This window comes from Bufo bufo, chromosome 2, assembly GCF_905171765.1.
Source record: "Bufo bufo chromosome 2, aBufBuf1.1, whole genome shotgun sequence".
Classification (NCBI taxonomy): domain Eukaryota; kingdom Metazoa; phylum Chordata; class Amphibia; order Anura; family Bufonidae; genus Bufo; species Bufo bufo.
In genome coordinates, this window is record NC_053390.1 from 833,219,268 (window position 1) to 833,240,198 (window position 20,931).

Genomic DNA, 20,931 nt, shown 5'->3' on the forward strand with positions numbered 1-20,931 from the left:
GAAAATGAGTGCTAGGAATTGACAAATGGTGGTCATGGGGCCCCCCAGTCCCTTCATATTTGAAGGTCCCAGAGTTGGGGACCGTACTGTGCATAGCAGAAGGTCATTTAGAGATTGGGTGGGTGAGTAGAACCATATCTGGGGTTCTCTGATACCAAGAGACATTTTGTCTTATTGAGCATGAAATAAAAGCTGCCTTTGACATACGTAGGACACGAAAAATCACATACTCATATCCAGAAATGATCCACGATGGATTTGTAGATGATTGATCATCCACTGACGTTCTCTGGGTTTATGTGACCCTTATTCTTTTATCACCCCCAGAGCTTCCTTGGACATGTCAGAGTTCCCTGGACCTCCATCAAAGTTGCTTCAGATGAGTGATGCTGTGGAGCTGGCCAGTAAAGAAATAACCATAGAACAGGAGGAAGTGAGCATCTGTCTGTCGCAGCATTACTTGAGGACAACCCTGGATGACAATGGAGATGGTGGTGGGCTTCACCCATTGTCTTTAAGCCATGGTGAAAAAGATGATCGAGGCAATGAACTGGAATCAGAAGTCATAAAACTGACATTATCTGATGATGTTATTCAACCTAAAGTGGATGAGATGAGCAAGGATCTGGGAAGTGAAGATGGGGCCTTTTTAAGCAGCAGTGTCCCTGCCCCTGTGTTGATGCAACTGCTGGAGAAAGAAGTTAGTATGTCAAGTAGCAGTGGAAGGTCCTCTAGACGTTCTTCAAAGTCATCCTCTGCTGGAGGTTCAGAGAACATTCAAAGGACGAAACAGGAACCTGATCTAGAACATCAGAACCTCAACATCCAGGATCCTGGGACTACTTGCAACCAGTCTTTAGAAGAGTCATTTAGAGACTCAAGTCAAATAGATTTTGTAAAGGATATTGAAAGAGAAACTGAAGATCCCAGTGGGATTACTCTGCGACAGATGAGGCAACAGTCATTTCAGCCAGTGAGAGATGCTCTCCACAAGCAGCTCTGCTCCGAAATCCAGCAACGATACCAGGAAAGGAAGACGTCAGAGGGTACCAAGAGCGAGAAAGAGTCCATTGGTCCCGAAAGTACACCTGTGCTCAACAAAACCCCTTCTGAACCACCCAACAAGGTGGATGAGACAGTGGTGGAAGACCACTTGAAGGAAGAGTTGAGTAGGTTATCTCGTTGTAGTATAGAACGTGGACATAAAGATACAGAGATGTCGCACACAGGAAACACTCCGGTAGATGAGGCTTCATTCATTGGCAGATTGCCTCATCCTGTCTCTCAGTCGACGCCCGGCACATTTACAATGAACCGGAAACCACTGTCGGGTCGAATACAGCAAATCAAGGCCAAGCTGACCGGTTCTGATATGTCGTTAAATGAGGAGCCTTCCACAGAGTCTTCAGCCCACAAAGCAGCTCCTTCTGCAGTGCCCCAGTCTATCCAGAGCAGCCAAGGATACCCAGAGAGCAGTGACTCTCAGAGATCACTGTCTCCACAAAGACGGAGAATTCAGTCTCTGCCGAGTCTCAATTATATTGAGAAGGTTGGAGCTTGGAATACAAACCAGACATTTGATGCCTTGGTTCTTCGTGGTTTAACTGGCGTGTCTCCTAAAAAGTTAGCATATAATGCTGTGGCCGATTCCTTGAACCGCATGTTCTCCAGGCAGACCAGTGCCACAACCCTGAACAAAGGGCCCTCTGCCACAGTCAAAGCCACGTCCTCTATGACCAATCTGAGTGTGGCCGAGAGAGACTCGCCCACCATCTCCCAAATCGCCAGGTCTCAGTCTTACAACTCTGTGCTACCTGGAAGAGATCAAACCGAAGCAGAGTTACATGAGACACCCAAGTCCGAAACATCACAGTCGCATGTCTCGTTGAGAGGTTCCTCCTCCACTGTGGTTAACTCTAGTAAGCCTGTCCAAAAAAACACTAGTGATGCAGGTGTCAGAGGCCGTGACCTTTCTGCTGCTCAAACAACTTCTGAATTTAAGAAAAAGTCACATGGTGGACAAGAAAAGATGTGTGATGGATCGGGGAATCTGAGTCGTAACTTTGTAACAATGGATCGATTCAGTGATGTCTCCTCTGATCAAGAATATGCCGATAGCTCACATTCCAGTAACAAGGGGAAGGGATCTCTGACTTCTGCAAAGCATCACCTGACTGGTGGAGAAGGCAATGATTGGTCACCAACTGAAGAGACTTCTGGGAAGGAGGAGCTCGACATAGAAGAACGAATACCTGTAAGTCGTATAAATTGGTACTCTCCTCCTCATAGGTAGGTGACCACAGCTCTGCCATACTTGTTACATGGTGTTACACTGAGGGAAAAAGAGCTGGTCTGTAATAATACAGGATAAGTAATGTATGTACACAGTGACTGCACCAGCAGAATAGTGAGTGCAGCTCTGGAGTATAATACAGAATGTAACTCAGGATCAGTACAGGATTAGTAATGTATGTACACAGTGACTGCACCAGCAGAATAGTGAGTGCAGCTCTGGAGTATAATACAGGATGTAACTGAGGATCAGTACAGGATAAGTAATATATGTACACAGTGACTGCACCAGCAGAATAGTGAGTGCAGCTCTGGAGTATAATACAGGATGTAACTCAGGATCAGTACAGGATTAGTAATGTATGTACACAGTGACTGCACCAGCAGAATAGTGAGTGCAGCTCTGGAGTATAATACTGGATGTAACTCAGGATCAGTACAGGATAAGTAATGTATGTACACAGTGACTGCACCAGCAGAATAGTGAGTGCAGCTCTGGAGTATAATACAGGATGTAACTCGGGATCAGTACAGGATGAGTAATGTATGTACACAGTGACTCCACCAGCAGAATAGTGAGTGCAGCTCTGGAGTATAATCCTGGATGTAACTCAGGATCAGTACAGGATAAGTAATGTATATACACAGTGACTGCACCAGCAGAATAGTGAGTGCAGCTCTGGAGTATAATACAGGATGTAACTCAGGATCAGTACAGGATAAGTAATGTATGTACACAGTGACTCCACCAGCAGAATAGTGAGTGCAGCTCTGGAGTATAATACAGGATGTAACCCAGGATCAGTACAGGATAAGTAATGTATGTACACAGTGACTGCACCAGCAGAATAGTGAGTGCAGCTCTGGAGTATAATACAGGATGTAACTAGGTGATTTTCCTAGTCTATGACGGAAAGTCATGGCTTTATTAAAGACACGGAGGCGAGTATTGCTATCTCCTTCTTTACTGTCCACCACACAGCAGCAAAGAAAAAATTTACATAACATTACGTAACCATAGTAACATCACCCTCCCCTCACAGTCCATATAACAGATGGCTCCTCCTATAGATCCTCCTCTTTCTTTACGAGCCTGACACCATGACCGGAACCACCGAACACGAAACCGGAACCTTGAATCGGGAAAACGACCAGCATGGAACCACCGGAACATCCGAACGAACATCATCAGCTGAGATCACTGGAACCTTTCTTCCTTGAAAGCCAACATGGCTATAACTGGAGCAGAGCAATTGAAGCCCGTAGCGAATCAACTTCCTCCTGAAAGTGATAAACAAATTAAGCAATGGGCAGAAGAATACATCGCCAGTCATACGCGATCCTGCCAACATAAACATCTTAAGCCGACTATGCAGACAAAGCATGCAAATCAGAGTGAAAACCACCGAAAATACATTGTAAGGGAGGGAATCCCAGGGTGGGCAATACTCGCCTCCGTGTCTTTAATAAAACCATGACTTTCCGTCATAGACTAGGAAAATCACCTAGTTTTACAGCAAGACACGGAGGCTCCTATTGCTAAGTTTAAAGTTGAGCAATCACAGCAGAAAACAAATGTGGAGGCGGTCTAAAATAATACTCCCTGAATGTCGATGCCGAAGACCAGTCCGCAAGACGTAGAATATCCTCCAAACGTGCCCCCGAAACAGCCAAGGCGGTAGCTGATGCGCCTCTAGCGGAATGAGCTGTAAATATGGAAGTATCAATTCCTGCTAACGACATAATCCACTTCATCCAGTGCGCCAAAGTAGGGCTGGACACAGGACCAAACGGATGTCGAATGGACAAGAAAAGCTGAGGAACCGAAGACAACCGGTAAGTACGCGTCCGGGATTCATACTCCTTCAAACAAGCCACCGGACAAAGAACCGGCGAGGCTGGAAACGATGGGTAAGAGACCGACCTAATGTTGGTCTTAGTACGTCTGGATATATTGAAGGTGACCCCTTCCGGAGTAAATGATCTGGCGTCGTGATCAAGCGCCCGAACATCTGAGACCCGCTTACAGGATATCAGGCAAAAAAGAACCACTAATTTGGCCGACAACTGCCGTAAGGTGAGATCCGGGTTACCTGGCCAGTTGGATAAAAAGGACAAAACCAAAGACACGTCCCAAGTCGTGGTAAAGCGAGGACGGGGAGGACGAGACATGCGTGAACCGCGAAGCAAACGCGGATCTGAACAAATTAATTGTCCGATAAGCCTTGCCCGCTTCGAACAGGGAGGTAAGAAAGTCTAAAAGATGGGTCACAGGGGCCGAAACGGGATCCAAGTCCCGTTCCACGCACCAACTAGACCAAGATCGCCAGGCTGCCCGATAAGATTTTCTGGTGCCGGGAGCCCATGCGTTGTCCAAAAGGCGTCTAGTTGCCTCTGAAATATCACCGATTTCTCCAGGCGTCCTGAGATCCGGCAGGCTATCAGACGTAGGGATCCGTCCAACAGGAGCGGGTGGTGTAATCCTCGAGGGTCCTGGAGGAGATCCATCCGATTCGGGAGAAGAAACGGCACATCTATCAGGAGACCCAGTAGTGACGGAAACCAAGCCTGAGTCCCCCAGAAGGGGACCACCACTACCAATTCGGCCAGATGACGACGAACATGTAACATCATCCTCGGGATCATAGCAAATGGCTGGAATGCATACATCAGCGGACCGGACCAGGATTGAAGGAACGCGTCCACTGCCTCTGCCGCCGGATCCGGGCGCCAGCTGAAAAACCGTGGAAGCTGGGTGTTCAGACGTGAGGCAAATAGGTCTATAGCAAAAGGACCCCAATTCCTGGATAACTCTGAAAATGTCTCTGCTGTCCGTAAGGTAGCGAGAGCCCCAATCCGCCCGACTGTTGTGGAGTCCCGGGAGGTATTCCGCTTGAACCATGACCTCCCTGGAGAGACAAAAGGCCCAGAAATCTTTCGCTAACCGAGCCAAGGTAGCCGAGCGCGTACCTCCCAACCGGTTGATGTAACGCACTGCAGACACATTGTCCATCCTCAAACGAATGCACGCCCGAGCCATCCCGTTGGTGAAACTCCGAATGGCAAAGGAACCGGCAAGAAGTTCCAACGCGTTGATATGAAGTCGTGCCTCTTCTGCGGACCACCGGCCACCCGTTGAGATCCCGTTGCAGTGGGCACCCCAACCGTGAAGGCTGGCGTCCGACTCGACAGTGAAATCGGGTTGTAAACCGAATATCGCTTTGCCGTTCCATGCTTCCAGGTTGTCGATCCACCAAGCGATCTCTTCCCGAGATTCCGGGTCCAGGATCAGAGTGTCTGCGAACGCAGCGCCAGAGCGGAGATGCGCTATCTTCAAGCGCTGAAGGGCCCTGTAGTGCAATGGGGCCGGAAACACTGCTTGGATCGATGAGGCGAGAAGACCTATGATCCTGGCCAAATGGCGTAGGGACAGCCGAGGCATAGACAGGGCATGTCTGAGTTCCTTGCGTATGGAACGCAGCTTCGTTGCGGGTAGAGAGAGGGATTCGGAAACCGAATCCACGGTAAAACCCAAAAACTCCATCCTCTGCGATGGTTCTAAGCACGACTTCTCGTGGTTGACTAGAAAACCTAGACTGGATAGAAGGTCCGTCGTCCAGCGGAGATGTATCAACAGAGTCGAGGCTGACTGGTGCATGACAAGAATGTCGTCCAGGTATATTATGAGGCGGACCCCACAACTGTGGAGCCAGGCCACCACTGGTCGCATAAGTTTCGTGAAGCACCACGGTGCTGAGGAAAGGCCGAAAGGGAGGCAAGAGAACCTCCAGATTTCTCCCCTCCACAGGAAACGCAGTAAGTCCCTGGATGGGGCGGACACAGGTACAGTTAAGTAAGCGTCCTTGAGGTCTAGTTTTACAAACCAATCGCCCGGCATGAGGAGATCTCGGAGTAGATGGATGCCCTCCATCTTGAAGTGGCGATAGCGGACAATCGCATTCAGAGCCCGTAAATTGATAACAGGGCGCATCTGACCCCCTTTCTTCTGGACCAGAAAGATAGAGCTGATGACACCCGTCATGCCTGGTGGTGCCCTCTCGATCGCCCGCTTGTGGTAGAGGGAAGTGAGTTCTAGGTCTACCAGCGCGGCGTCGGGGCGAGACAGCAGGGAGGTGGGGGGGGTTGGAATCTGGTCTGGCGAAGCCACGAGTTCCACGTGGAAGCCTTCTACAGTGGATAAAATCCAAGGGTCGGATGTTATTGCCGCCCAAGCAGGGGAAAAATGCAGGAGTCTGCCCCCTATGCAATGCTCCAAAGAAACCCCCATCGGGGGAGGACTTACCGAAATGTCGTCGTGAAGACTGATTTCCTCTGTAGGGTCTGCCACGCCATTGTCCACCTCTGGCCGGGAAGAACGGGGATGGAAACCTCTGTTCCTGGAAGGCGGGGCGTTGATGAAAGGAGCCTCTGCCCGCGTTGCGGGTTTGAAAATTGGAACGGCCGGACAGACGGCCCCTAATACTGCCGGCCCTGGTGGAGACCCGTCCCTGGAATACTCTCCTAATTGAAGATTGGGCCTTATCTAGGGCAGTGAAAGCTCCCACGAACCGGCTTAAATCCTTGATAAAGGAGTCGCCAAAGAGATGACCCTGAGCATCTGCGCCTGATTCAGTAAGGGCCAGGTTGGCCAGTTTCTGGTCTATTTTAAATAGAATTGCCTTCCTTCTCTCGATTGCTAGAGAGGAGTTGGCATTGCCCGCGATGCAGATTGCACGCTGGATCCAGCCTCTCATTTCCTCAGGGTCAATAGGGGACCCATCCGATCTGGCATTCTCAGCCATCTCAAACAATTTGGCCAAAGGACCAAACACATCCAGGAGCTTGTCCTGACAGCTACGCAGAGCTGAGTCTAACCCCTTACGGGGATTCCAGCCGGACTTGGCGAGGAATTGTGTGACCTTAGGATCTACCACAGGAGTGTCACAAACCTTGTTAGGCACAATGGGCCTAGGGCATTCAGCCTTCATCTTATTTCTCGCTTCCTTGCTAAGGGGGCCGCGGACCCAATGTTCCAAGTATTTGCCAACATGGTCCGTCGGTAGCCACTCCGCTGATCTGGGATGGTGGAGGGCGTTAGGGTCAAACATGGGCTCTCCCAAAGGGTCAACAAGGGAAGAGGCCGGCGTAGCCCTAGCAGAGGAATCCTTCACTTGAGAAGTGGAAGGAGTGGGGCAGAGGGGGGAACTGGGTCCCGCATGCGTCTCTTCCTCAGAATCAGCACTTGCACCAGCAAAAGCCTCCTCATCTGACCCGATCTCGGCGTCAGAATCACTCAATTCTTGCGCTCTAGCGCATTTCCAAGGCTGCGCCCGTTCTGCCTGGCGCGGAAAGGCTCTCTTACGCGATCTATGCGCGTGTTCAAGGGTGGCCGGAGGCGCACCAGTCAATTGTACCTGTGACACAGGACTATTCATAGGAGGTTGCTGAGCTGTGGGAGCCGCAGGCTGCACAGACCCTGAAACAGGGTGACCAGCCAGTGCTTGCGCAATAGTCTGCGACAGCACAGAGGACATGGAGTCCATTGCAGCAGTAATTGCGGCCGAGACAGAGCGCTGCAGCGCTACTGCCTGGTTGTCAGCCCCACTTTGGGCATCCCTCCCAGGGGATGAAGGAGCAGAGGCCTCAGGGGTAGGATCGGTTAGAGGCATGGCAAGGTGAGTATACTGTCTATCTAATGTAGGGGAACTATGCATAGATTCTAATATACTGAAGGGAGCTCAATAGATGGGTCGCTGGGAGAAGGTAGCTAAAACTGGGTTATTCACCCGCTTAGAGAGGAGCGCCGGCGACAGGCGACTGGAACACAGGACGATGCGGCGAAAATACAAGGGCCGCCGAAGTCTCGCGAGGCCCGACGATAATACCAGATGAAAAACAAAATGGGCGCCGCAATCTCGCGATATCCAGCGGGAAGCGGCAAAGAGGTGTACCAAAATGGCCGCCGAGATCTCGCGAGATCACGCGGCCATAGGAGAAGACCGGGCAAAGCGCGGGAAGCGATGCGCCGATGGCGGTAAGATGCAGCAATAAATAGAAAACTATATGGGCGCACAGTGTAAACCGCAAGAAGCGGAGACTATGAGGGGGAAAACAGAACGATCCCCAAAAGACAAAATACCAGAAGAGGCGATGGCCGCAGGGGACTAGCCCCAAGCAATGACCAGCACCATAAACGTTAAGAGAAGCGTCACACTGCAGACATGCAGCTAAAGCAAAATCATAAATCACAGCAAATAAAATAAATGCACAATCAGAATGTATAAGGAGCTGCCAAAATGAGCACTTATCTTGGTGGCAGCAGCAAAGAAAGAGGAGGATCTATAGGAGGAGCCGTCTGTTATATGGACTGTGAGGGGAGGGTGATGTTACTATGGTTACGTTATGTAAACTTTTCTTTGCTGCTATTGGTGGACAGTAAAGAAGGAGAAAGCAATAGGAGCCTCCGTGTCTTACTGTAAAACTCAGGATCAGTACAGAATAAGTAATGTATGTACACAGTGACTGCACCAGCAGAATAGTGAGTGCAGCTCTGGAGTATAATACAGGATGTAACTGAGGATCAGTACAGGATAAGTAATGTATGTACACAGTGACTGCACCAGCAGAATAGTGAGTGCAGCTCTGGAGTATAATACAGGATGTAACTGAGGATCAGTACAGGATAAGTAATGTATGTACACAGTGACTGCACCAGCAGAATAGTGAGTGCAGCTCTGGAGTATAATACAGGATGTAACTCAGGATCAGTACAGGATAAGTAATGTATGTACACAGTGACTGCACCAGCAGAATAGTGAGTGCAGCTCTGGAGTATAATGCAGGATGTAACTCAGGATCAGTACAGGATAAGTAATGTATGTACACAGTGACTGCACCAGCAGAATAGTGAGTGCAGCTCTGGAGTATAATACAGGCTGTAACTGAGGATCAGTACAGGATAAGTAATGTATGTACACAGTGACTGCACCAGCAGAATAGTGAGTGCAGCTCTGGAGTATAATACAGGATGTAACTCAGGATCAGTACAGGATAAGTAATGTATGTACACAGTGACTGCACCAGCAGAATAGTAAGTGCAGCTCTGGAGTATTTTTTTTATATTTTTAGTGTGGAGAAGCTTTAGGGGTAGATTGGGTGGAGTTGCACCTTAGTTGGAAATATTAAAGATGTCTCCATTGATAATGTAAGAAATTATGTCTAGAAGATGTGATGGTTCTGACCATCTCCGGGCCTCATTGTGGACTCGCTGCTTGTAGTAACCAGGGTCACTTTGTTTGCTAGACGTATCTCAGGAACCTCGGTATCGACCAGTCCCCTACTGCTATCCTGACACCATTTGCTCCAAAGGGACCCATCCGAGAACCAGAATTCTCCCCCTCAGAACTAAGAACAATCAAGGGATCCACAGCGACTCCCAGCCGGAGCATGAGGCTCTCAGAAGGTAATAGATTGATAGATCATCACATTGCTTCTCCTGAATACAGCTGCCTTTGTCCTTGTGCAGAGCTCCCATCTTCTAGCACCCCCTGCTCATTCAGTGTATTTATATAATAAGTACTGTACAATAGTATCATGCAGTGGTGAATGTACACATGTAGTCACTGCCGGCACTGATTTCTTTCTCTCCGTTTGTTAGGGGGCTCTCAGAGTGCTGTGAATATTTCCCAGTCCAGTCTGTATTCGTCCACCTCGACCACCAGTGTATCCATTCCTATGGGATCAGACGTTGGGCCAGAATCTCCTTTACCCACTGAATTGTCTCCTGCGTTTGGCTCTGGGTCTGCTGACGATAGACCGATCAGCCAGGATGACACCATGACTCGGGGTGTAGGAAGTGGTTTGGAGGTGCACCATGTAGAGAGGTCTCCGGCCATTGAACCAGTCAGTGATCTCAACTCGCCGTCCCAAGGGTTCATGAATGAGGAGAACACAGAGTCCGCGCGGGTGAAACAACTGATAGAGCAGTTTGAGTCTGGTGGATATGATGGGACCATCTCACATGACAGTGTACATGAGCAGGTGTTATCTTTACAAGGTTACTCCCAAAACACTCCCACCATAGATCCTGTTAACGACTCGTTTGTTGGGTCCAAAACCCTCAAAGAGATCCGGAAACTCTTGGCAGAAGCAGAAGATGTCGGTCTTGATAGGACTAGTTCTAGCTTACAACGAGCATCTCCAGTAGGGGATCCATACACCGAGGCTCCTTCAAGGTGCCTAAATCTAGAAGACTCTCTGAATAGCAGATCGGCAAGTCCTCTGGATCTTCAGGTCAAGGACATGTCTTGGGACTCATCATTTAAAAGCAGCCTAACAGGTGACCACTTGGGAAATAAAGATTTGTCGACGACTTGGAACAGTGACACTGTCCATAGTTCTTCTGTCAGAGACAACTCTTATTTAGGAGAACTTATTGGAATCAGAAACACTCAGGCCGCACCTTTCAGTCAACGGAGCCAGTGGGGAAGGTCAGAGCCAGAAGGCTGCAGTAAAGCCACCACAAATAAGATGATGCCATCTACTGCTAACGTCAGGGGTGAAAGGGAGTTTGTGGATGTAACCGAGAAGGTGCAGCGCAGTGAACAACTTTTAAGCAGCGTTTCAAGTTCTGTGGGAGGCCTGAAAAACGCACTAGCCCTAACGGGAAGTGGGTACGTTCGAGGGAGGGAAACTGAAAGTGACGAAAGTAGTGGAGACTCCCTGGCGGCGCGAGTTACAAACCTCTTGAGGAACGACGCCCCATCGGTGCGAACAAGGCAAAGTGCAGACGAGGAGGAAAGGAGAGCTCGAGGTAAGACGATGCTTATCCTGTAGGACATGGGATTTGTGTGACAGTCATTGTACAGGCTCCTCGCCTCTTATACTGAACGTTACTCTGATATTTCTTGGTAGGTTCAGTGAAGCTGAAGCTGACCAGTCGCTCGGTGACGCCGGACACGGAACTAAGCGAAGAGGACAGAAGACGGATAGAGGAAATCAAGAGAGAGCTGCTGGATGGGGCTAAGGAGGCAGAGAAGGTGCACATACTTATATCTGCTTTATATGGGGTAGCACTGGTTAGAGCGGAGTGCATGAGGCTCCGGGGGGCGATGGTGAGTGAGATATTGGGGGATGCAATAAGTCTGGATGGGGGCAAGGCTCAGATTGCTGTCACTTTCCTCCAGTAACATTTTCATACTTCTGATTCAGCGACCCACATGGACTGCAGGTAAGCTCCGTGTGCTGTGCTTCTCTGCATGATGGCACAGCCGACTGTGCCAGGGTTGTGACCAGCCGTTAATTACCTGACTAGGAGGCACTTTCTAATTTGGATGCCTTCGCCATGACCGGAGGCCCTCCGCCCAACCCTGTCCTGCCTGGATTCAGCAATCAGAACTACGGGGAAGGCTTATCCCACCCCGTTTGGCTTCTTCTTTAGTCCTGACCATCCTTGGTCACTCAGGTGGGAGGGTGGCCATTCTGAGGTTTATGTATGGTCCCTGTGCAGTGCCACCATCCTTATATTTGGCTCTATACTTCGCATGACCTCCTGCTTGCTGTGTGTACAGTGTGCGATATGAAGCCTCCTTCGAACAACTTACTACAACTCTCAGCATGCCCTGGCAGCCTGTGTGAATAGTAGTTTTATTACAGCAGAAGAGCCGCAGGAACATAAGATTCTATGCAATCATCATACATCATTAGATCCGGACCATTCCGTTCACCAGATATGAAGCCTTTTCAGGGCCCCAGCCCTGTTTCTCTCTGTTCTGTGGCCCTGAGATGACGTTTACAAGGTTTCCTGAAGCTTCAGAGAACAATCTACTACTAGCAAGTCTACGAAGCGCGTGACTGTGCCGACCATGACCCCAGGTGCCGGAAGCTTTATCTATAGCCTCCATTCAGTGCGGATTCTTTTATCTGCACCTTTGTTGCTATTAGTTTGTCCTTGTATAACATTCTTATTTTTATCCCTTCTGAGATATTTATAACAACAGTGTGACACGAGCGGAGCACAGAACGTAGGATGCTCTCCACAATGGTGGCGTAGGCTGCAGCCATATTTAGGAACATCTCTCCACTTCAGGCACAATACATAACTAATGTTAGCACATTCTGTGTCATTTATAGGGACCTCATTTAATAATAACAAGGGGGGGAGGCTAACAATGGTGGCCATTGTCCCTAAGCTTCCAAAATGTCCATCACTTGTATAATTTCTCCATAGCAGAGACCAACAACCGAGGAAAGCAAATTATTCTGTAATGCCCGAGCTATTGGCAGGGGTACAGCCATCTTTACTCATTGTATGTCCAGTCTACAAAACCACTCATTATTCCTCTCACTATTGTTTTTAGGATTATTCACATCCCAACAAGCTGGCTTCTTCAGGAGACGTGGGGGAGTTCAGGTTACAGCTGACACCATCACCTTTCCAGTTACCCCTCACCAGATCTCAGTCCTCTGAGGGAACAAAAAATATAACCTCCAGTGTCCAAGCATCAGATGTCCAACAGGAAGCTAAGTATGGAGCAATGACTAAAGACGTGTCCTCTGTGATGTCTGATCTCCCTCCACCGACCTCTGCTTCATATCAACAAGATCCATTAATAACTGGAGCAGCGGGAAGAACTATTACTGAACTGAAGAGCCAAAACATGGCACCCGTCAAATCCACTGAAGAGGCCACAAAGCCAATATCTTCTATCACATTTTCCTCCCGTAAACGTTCTTCACCTCTGCCCGGCGCTCCCGATGAAGGTTCTCAGCCACGTCCTTCTGATTTACAAGTTGTCTTCGATAAGTCACCAGCCAACCAAGGTTTGAACCGTAGACCTTCTCCTGAACCATCAGTGTCAAATCATGTCCATCGTTTTCATCATCAAGACTACCAGGCTGATAAAGATGTGCTTCCTGCACTTGCGACTTCTCAACAATGGCGTCCTAGAGAATCTACAACCCAAGAGTATTCACCAAGGTCCTGGGCCGCAGAAAAAGAATATTCTGCAGCTGCATCTATATTATGGACCTCTGGTCCAACTGTTGAGAGCTTTAGTACATTCCCATGTCCTCCAAAGGAAAATGTTGATCCTGGACGTGTAAATTCAGAAGATTCTTTACTGATTAATCATGGTCTTCAGCAGAAGAACAATAGTGGTGGTGGCCAACTAAAAACATATAGTGGACTGACTTGTGAGGATGGGTTACTTCCTTCATCTGCTCAGGAACTTCAGACCAGACCAGCTATATCATCTCCAACTCGGAAAGCCCTTTCTTGTATCCATGTCACGATCTCTCCGAAGGATGACATGAAAGTGCTTGATGTGTCCAAAGCCCTGGTGACATTAGATACTGATAATGGGTCATTGGCTTCAGAACTAAGGGCAAATGGCGATATGTCTAGGTCATCTTCTTCAAACCTCTCCAGGAATGACCAGGTCCTTAGCTGTAATGACCTATCTGCTGGAACAGTCCCAGTCGGCAGCTTCCACGTGATCCATATAAGAGACAGTAAGACCATTCATGAAGATATCGTCCAGTTAATGGGCAAAGAAAACCTTCCCGACAGATCGATCCAAACTGAAAGAAGAAGCTCTCCATTATCTGATGCCACTACCCAGATAACCACAGAAAGTCCACAGAAAACCACCTTTTCAGCTGAGATCTTTGTTGATGGGCCATTAAGAGAAGCCTCCACATCGTCAATCCTGAGAGTCAACGAAACTCCTGACCGGCAGACACCCTCCCGTTCACCACTGTCCTGCCTGTCCCGAGCTACAGGTGAGCATCTTATATGTATCTACGTATATATAAATTTGTTCTGGGTACTTGGGTTCTCCATTCTCATTATCTACATGTACATCTGACATCACCTGGTCTGTGGTAGAACTTTGTGATTTCATCATGGTGGGGGGGTCAAGGTGTGGCCTTCAGCATGGCAGGTTGAGCCACAGGTGGAACATCATTCCATTTAGCAGGGGTGTCAGCCCCTCGTGGCATGGTCACGTTTTCTCCAGTAGGCTTGTTACACCATCACAAAGGCCAGTTCTAGTTTAGCTGGTGGCTTCATATGACAATCCTATGTCAAGAGCAGGACAGAATGACATTGTGATAACGTTTCATCCCCTTGGTGCAGATCAACCTCTGCTGCTGCCGTACCGACCGCCGGGGAGCCCAGAACTGTTCTATGTGCCCTTTATGGGAGGAGGATCCAGAATGTCCCCGGTCAGCACCATCGAGAGCTCCCACCCAGGTAACGAGGACTCGCCTTGCCTCTATCATCTCGTCTTCTCAAGACTTCTGTTGTAGTTCTCGTGTCACTGTGCAGCATCATCTGGGTCATTCCTTTTCCCCTCTACTTTACACTTCTGCTGTCGTTGCAAATCACTTTAATTGATTAGTATGTGGTACAGCCGGAAGAGTTGCTCTGGCTCTTCCCTCTATTGCGTGGATATATTTTGGTCTTCAGTCAATGCTCCAGACTAAAAAAAAATATCAAGGAGCCAAGGTTTCTCCATGTAAACTTTTATCTTGATGCCGCTGCAGCCAATCACTGGCCACAGTGGAGATCTGCTCCCCGTGCATCACATGACCATTTAACATAATGCAAGGGACGCAGTGGTCAGTTATTGGCTGTAACGGCGTCAAACAGGACGTTTTCATGAAGGGACTCAAGACAAGAAACGGGGGCTGGGGAGCAAATGATGTGGGGATCAGGTAAGTCTGATCACCTACAAAGGTCCTGCTAGTCTCAGAATTTTTTTGTATACAAACCCTTTAAGGAGTTAATTTTTAAGGGGGTTTCAAACCAGTATTCTTCTATAAGTGACACAGAATGGGTTAAAATAAACTATCCTCACTGCAATCCTTAAAAGGTCAATCACTCAAAGGGGTTGTCTCAGTACAGACAATGGGGGTATATTGCTAGGATGTGCCCCCATTGTCTTACAGGTGCGGGTCCCACCTATATCGAGAACGGAGCCCTGAATCCGCCCTCCATTTACTTCCTATGGGGCCCGTGAAAGTAGCCGAGCGCCGGCTCAGCTATCTCCATCCAGCCCATAGAAGTGAATGGGAGCGGGGGCCGGTCACGAGCGGTGCTCCCCCATTCACTTCTATGGGGGGCCGGACCGGAGTCCTCCAGCCACCACCTTGCGGGGCTCCGTTCTCGATATAGGTGCGGGTCCCACCGCAAAGACATTGGGGGCATATAAATATAATACTTCAGGAGATTTACTCTTTGTTCTCCAACACCTCTGCTTGCCTGTCAGTGCTTCACAGGTAGCAGATCTGGGATCCCTGCTCCTGCGCGCGCGCTCCTCCACTCGTCCGTTGGAATATGGGCATACGAATACAAACACGTGCAGCGCCACTTTACCCTTTCAGTCGACAATCAGTAATATAAGGTTGTCACTGCCGGGGGCGGATAGATTTTATGGCCTTAATAATCTTCTTCAGGCTCCAACGATGCCATTTCCCCAAAGTTTCCCCCGGATGTATTGGGGTCCGCCACAGAAAAGCTGCCAGACCCCTCTATACCCAGACACCGAGAGGGCATCTACAGTAAAGAGCCGAGCCCGCAAACAGCAGAGTGGAAGCAAAAGCCGGCTAGAGGTGAGCAGCAACATGTCCGACACAAGTCTGAACAAAGCTCAGTCACTGTAAACCAGTGCTCCACTCACAGCCAGAGCTGCATTCAGAATGCTGCTCAATGCCTTTTGGAATCCATTGCCGGCCAGGCTGAGATACTATAGTGCATTCACAAGATGTAAGCATTCAGTGCGGACACTGAACCAGTAGGTGGCAGCAGCGAGTTGCAGAGCCAGTAAGTTAATAAGATGCAGCTCTGGAAGTGACTGGAGTATAATGTGTGGTATAACATGCAGAGACCTTCAAATTTCACCAGCATCACTTCTTGGACGGAGACTCCTTTAGTACTTTATTTTTTTTTCGTTTTAGGCCCGCTTGACGACCTGAAATCCTCCCAGCGTTCATCATGGCCCTCTCCACCGCAGTCTCTGGCAGAGAAGGATCCTGGGAGCTTCGGTAACATGTCCTCCAGCACTGTCCATCCTAGACATTCAGAGTCCATGGAGCGATCGGACCCTAGGGGGCTGCAGCCGGCTCCTTCCCCAGAGGACAGCGAGTTCCTTCCTTTACAGCCGAAAATTGATTATTCCCAAGATCAGGCGAATGTTACCCGACCAGCGAGGTCCAAGGCCCTGGAGGTGACAGTGAGGAAGAAAACTCACTCTGTGACTAGCACTGACCTTCCTGGACGAGGTCACAAGAGTGGACAGACCCCTGGAAAACCAAGAAGCTCATCCCGCAGCAGCCTGGACAGGAGCATCTCGAGAAGTCAGAGTGTGGTCTCCAACCAGAGCCTGGACGATCTGTGGACGCGCTATACGGAGGGCAGAAGAAGACAACAGGCGACTGAATCCAGCAACAAGCTGGAGGTGTCCCTCGTGGAACGTCTGGAGCGCCTGGCCAGGCTGCTGCAGAACCCACCATCCCACTCACTGACATCATCTAAAGATGAGAAGAAGGAGGATAACCATGAGAAGAAAGCCGCCCGGGAGCAGTGGTACCGAATGAAACCGGGAGTGGATGATGATTCAGTCGGTAAACCCTACGAGGACAGTCCTGACAGCGGCTCGCTGCTTTCAGAGCCCTTGTCTGAGGTGAGAAGTACTGTGACTGATAGTGCCGCCACCACCACCACCACAGCGTCACAGGTGGGCAGCGAGACCTCCTCCGGCTCCATGTCCACAATAGACACCATCAGACTGATTAACGCCTTTGGAGCTGAGAGAGTTCTCCCCTCATCAAGGCTCAGCCGTCTCTACAGCACCATCGACCTGCAAAAGAAACGCACCGAGGAGACTGCGAAAGGGTCAAAACGAGCCTCTGTAGGCCGGGGGCAGTCCAGGATGGCAGTACAGGAGCTCCCGAAGAGTAAGGTAGAGGATTGCAAGCTCTCATATGGGGGGGCACACCCTCTGAGCAGTACCATGGTGCTAATGCCACTTATCTATGACCATTCAGTGATGGCGTCTCTTTCTCTTATTAAGATGGCAGATGCTGAATCTGTCACCTCGTCAGATGGTTTAAGGGAACCAACTCCAGCCCTACGAGAAAAGAAGAGCAGCCGGGGACAGAACAAAGGCGTTCAGGCAGGTAAGCTACCTCTCCTGAGGGTGTCTCGAAGTGTCCACCCTACTCTCCGAGTTCCTCTTCCTTAGAGTTAATTAGCTGGAGTTGTCACTCCCTAAAGATACAGGCCCTGCAGGGTCCATGATAGTCCTGTAGATGTTGGTGTCACCTCTTCCGGTCTCACATGATGTAGTTGTCCCCATGTCTGTCACTGACAATGAGTGTTGGTGGTTGTTGTAGGAGAGCTGGAGATTGTGATGAGCGCCACCAGGAAGAACACCAGAGATGTGGGGACCACCTTCCCGTCCCCAGGAGGTGAACGGCTGACTGGTCCGGGAGCTTCTGAGAACATGGAGGCCAATGTGAGAACATCCAAGAGCAAAGTGAACACGATGGCACAGTGCGTCCCACCAGGTGGGTATTAGACTGGTATAGACTGTCAGCTGTAGGTGGCCGTACGAGAGACCCTACCAGATCAATGTGTCACCATTTGCTGTGTGATCCCACGCAGGGCTGAGCTGGTTTGTTCCAGCTGAAGATCTGAAATCCGAGTCCCGGAAAGAGAACATGCCGGGGGTCCCAAAAGGTCCAGGTCCAGTCTGGTACGAGCCAGTAACCAACACCAAACCCTGGAGAGAACCCCTGCGGGAGAAGAATGAGCAGGACTGGGCCACAGGCAGACCAGGCCGTCCGATCCACAGCACCAGAGTCATCCCCGGTGCACAGGACAAGCCATTCATCAGGGTGACCCTGCAGGTGAGGGCGGCCAGGGGCAGAGTCTGGAGGAAAGTACCCCTGTCTTATCCAGGGTTCAGTCTTATCTCAGGGTCTTATATCTTAGGAATATCTGAGGTCTCATCGGCCGGACTTCATCTTCCGCTCCGGGGAGAGGGTAAAACGACTGCAGCTTCTCGCTGAGGAACGCAAACTCCAAAGCGTGTTCCAGGGTGAAAGAGATGAGCTCTTCAACCAGACAACGAGAAGTAGAGTCCCCCGATACAAAGGTGACCATGACTGAATTCCACAATGATTACAGGCTCCATCAATGATCGGTGGAATACAGCAGATCACGTACAATAATATAGCAGCTTTTACAGCTGCCTCCTGGCCCTTTCCTGACATGTCACTTCTGCTTGTCTGAATGTCCATCCATGGTCTCTGAAGGTTCCTGTGGTCAGCTGTTGCTGGATCTGGTGCCCGTACATGATGGGGATGATTATAACACGGGGACACCAGACGCATCCACAGCTGTAACGTGTTCATCTCATGTTCTAGATTCCAGATTATTCCAGCAGAGCCGAACCGTCCCGAAGAAAGAGATGATCCAGAGGTCCAAGAGGTGAGATGTGGACCCCGTGCCGAGAGCATAGATAGTATGTCCGGGAAGGGAGCTTTTTTGTGAGGGATCTTCTGATCTCATCCTCTTGCAGAGCGTCTGTGAGAGAAGAGGAGATGTTTGCACCCTCGCTGCCATCATGTGGGCGCTCCTACTTGAGCGGGCACAGAGGAGCACCCATGGGGAGTAGCATGCAGACATAAGAGAAAGGGGGAGCAGGCCATATAATCAGATGGGTGACCGGACGTTTATTTACAGCCCCCATGTTACAGCAGGAGGATCAGCTCTGGAGCACAAACTTCTGCTCTGACATGTGAAATACAGTGCACAGGATGGAGCTTTAAAATTAAAATGATCAAAGTTTTGGAGCGAGTTTCCCTTTAAGTGTCTGACTGCATACTACACTGAGCTGTCGGGGGAGATGTCTATGTCACCGGTTGTGCGCTCAGGCTGACACTGCTGTGCTGCATCGGTCGTCTGCGCTCACCGATTCTTCTACATTGTGGTTATTTCAGGATTTACCAGCAGCTTCCAGAAATCAGGAAGAGAAAGGAGGACGAGAAGAGGAGATCGGAGTATGAAACCTATCGTCTGAAAGCCCAGCTGTTCAGGAAGGTTAGTATCCTGCTGAAGCAGTACTCCTACACTGCCACAAGAGGGCAGCGCCTCCTCACTGCCAATTACTACGGTAATACCCCAACACCACCACAAGAGGGCAGCGCCTCCTCACTGCCAATTACTACGGTAATACCCCAACACCACCACAAGAGGGCAGCGCCTCCTCACTGCCAATTACTACAGTAATACCCCAACACCACCACAAGAGGGCAGCGCCTCCTCACTGCCAATTACTACGGTAATACCCCAACACCACCACAAGAGGGCAGCGCCTCCTCACTGCCAATTACTACAGTAATACCCCAACACCACCACAAGAGGGCAGCGCCTCCTCACTGCCAATTACTACGGTAATACCCCAACACCACCACCAGAGGGCAGCGCCTCCTCACTGTAAATTACTAGTGTAATACCCCAACACCACCACAAGAGGGCAGCGCCTCATCACTGCCAATTACTAGTGTAATACCCCAACACCACCACAGGGCAGCGCCTCCTCACTGCAAATTACTAGTGTAATACCCCAACATCACCACAAGAGGGCAGCGCCTCCTCACTGCTGCAGACTACTAGTGTAATACCCCAACACCACCACAAGAGGGCGGTGCCTCCTCACTGCTCCTGATTAGTAATGTAATACCCCAACATTCCAAGAGGGCAGCACCTCTTTACTGCTGCAGAATACTAGTGTAATACCCCAGCACCACCACAAGAGGGCAGCGCTTCCTCACTGCTCCTGATTAGTAATGTAATACCCCAACAGGGCGGCGCCTCTTTACTGCTGCAGAATACTGGTGTAATACCCCAACATCCCAAGAGGCCGGTGCCTCCTCACTGCTCCCGATTAGTAATGTAATACCCCAACATCCCAAGAGGGCGGCGCCTCCTCACTGCTGCAGAATACTAGTGTAATACCCCAAAACAAGAGGGCAGCGCCTCCTTACGGCTAATTACTAGTGTAATACCCCAACACCACCACAAGAGGGCAGCGCCTTCTCACTGCTGCAGAATACTAGTGTAATACCCCAACACCACCACAAGAGGGCAGCGCCTTCTCACTGCTGCAGAATACTAGTGTAATACCCCAACATCCCAAGAGGGCGGCGCCTCCTCACTGCTGCAGAATACTAGTGTAATACCCCAACATCCCAAGAGGGCGGCGCCTCCTCACTGCTCCTGATTAGTAATGGAGAACATGGTTTAACATTGATTTTTACATGACTCAGCAGTACAGAGTGTTTCAGAAAATTGTGCACTAATCTTATAGGTTATGCTCCCTGTTCAACGATGTAATTGTCAGTCAATACTCAGTGCACCTTCTCCTGAAATACTCTGCGCTGCCGGGAGGAGCCTGATGTTAATTATCTGATCTTTGTATTTTCTTGTAGAAAGTGACCAATCACATCCTGGGCAGGAAGACCCCCTGGAACTGACCCCTCCCCCTGCACACCAGGAGTTGCCTCCTTGACATGTGACCATACAGGCCACGCCCCTCCAACTGTGTTTTGTATATTTGGGTTGTTTCTATT

At 49.7% G+C, this 20,931-nt stretch overlaps 1 protein-coding gene across 2 annotated transcripts in view; it reads left to right on the top strand.

Annotated features, from left to right (window-relative positions):
* ALMS1 (ALMS1 centrosome and basal body associated protein) overlaps positions 1–20,920 on the top strand; it is a 29,627-nt gene extending 8,707 nt beyond the window's left edge. The window contains exons 4-19 of one of the 2 annotated variants that reach the window (XM_040419388.1): positions 328–2,254; positions 9,595–9,754; positions 9,950–11,104; positions 11,206–11,330; positions 12,651–13,332; positions 13,363–14,073; positions 14,429–14,545; positions 15,751–15,906; positions 16,252–17,255; positions 17,367–17,472; positions 17,689–17,862; positions 17,960–18,204; positions 18,290–18,452; positions 18,724–18,787; positions 19,300–19,399; positions 20,791–20,920. In XM_040419388.1, coding sequence (XP_040275322.1) covers positions 328–2,254; positions 9,595–9,754; positions 9,950–11,104; positions 11,206–11,330; positions 12,651–13,332; positions 13,363–14,073; positions 14,429–14,545; positions 15,751–15,906; positions 16,252–17,255; positions 17,367–17,472; positions 17,689–17,862; positions 17,960–18,204; positions 18,290–18,452; positions 18,724–18,787; positions 19,300–19,399; positions 20,791–20,835 — 6,934 coding nt within the window. In that variant the 3' untranslated portion in view covers positions 20,836–20,920. Of the gene's footprint in view, positions 1–327; positions 2,255–9,594; positions 9,755–9,949; positions 11,105–11,205; positions 11,331–12,650; positions 14,074–14,428; positions 14,546–15,750; positions 15,907–16,251; positions 17,256–17,366; positions 17,473–17,688; positions 17,863–17,959; positions 18,205–18,289; positions 18,453–18,723; positions 18,788–19,299; positions 19,400–20,790 lie in introns of both variants that reach the window. The other variant, XM_040419386.1, reaches the window with a different exon arrangement.
* Positions 20,921–20,931: the final 11 nt, after the last annotated feature.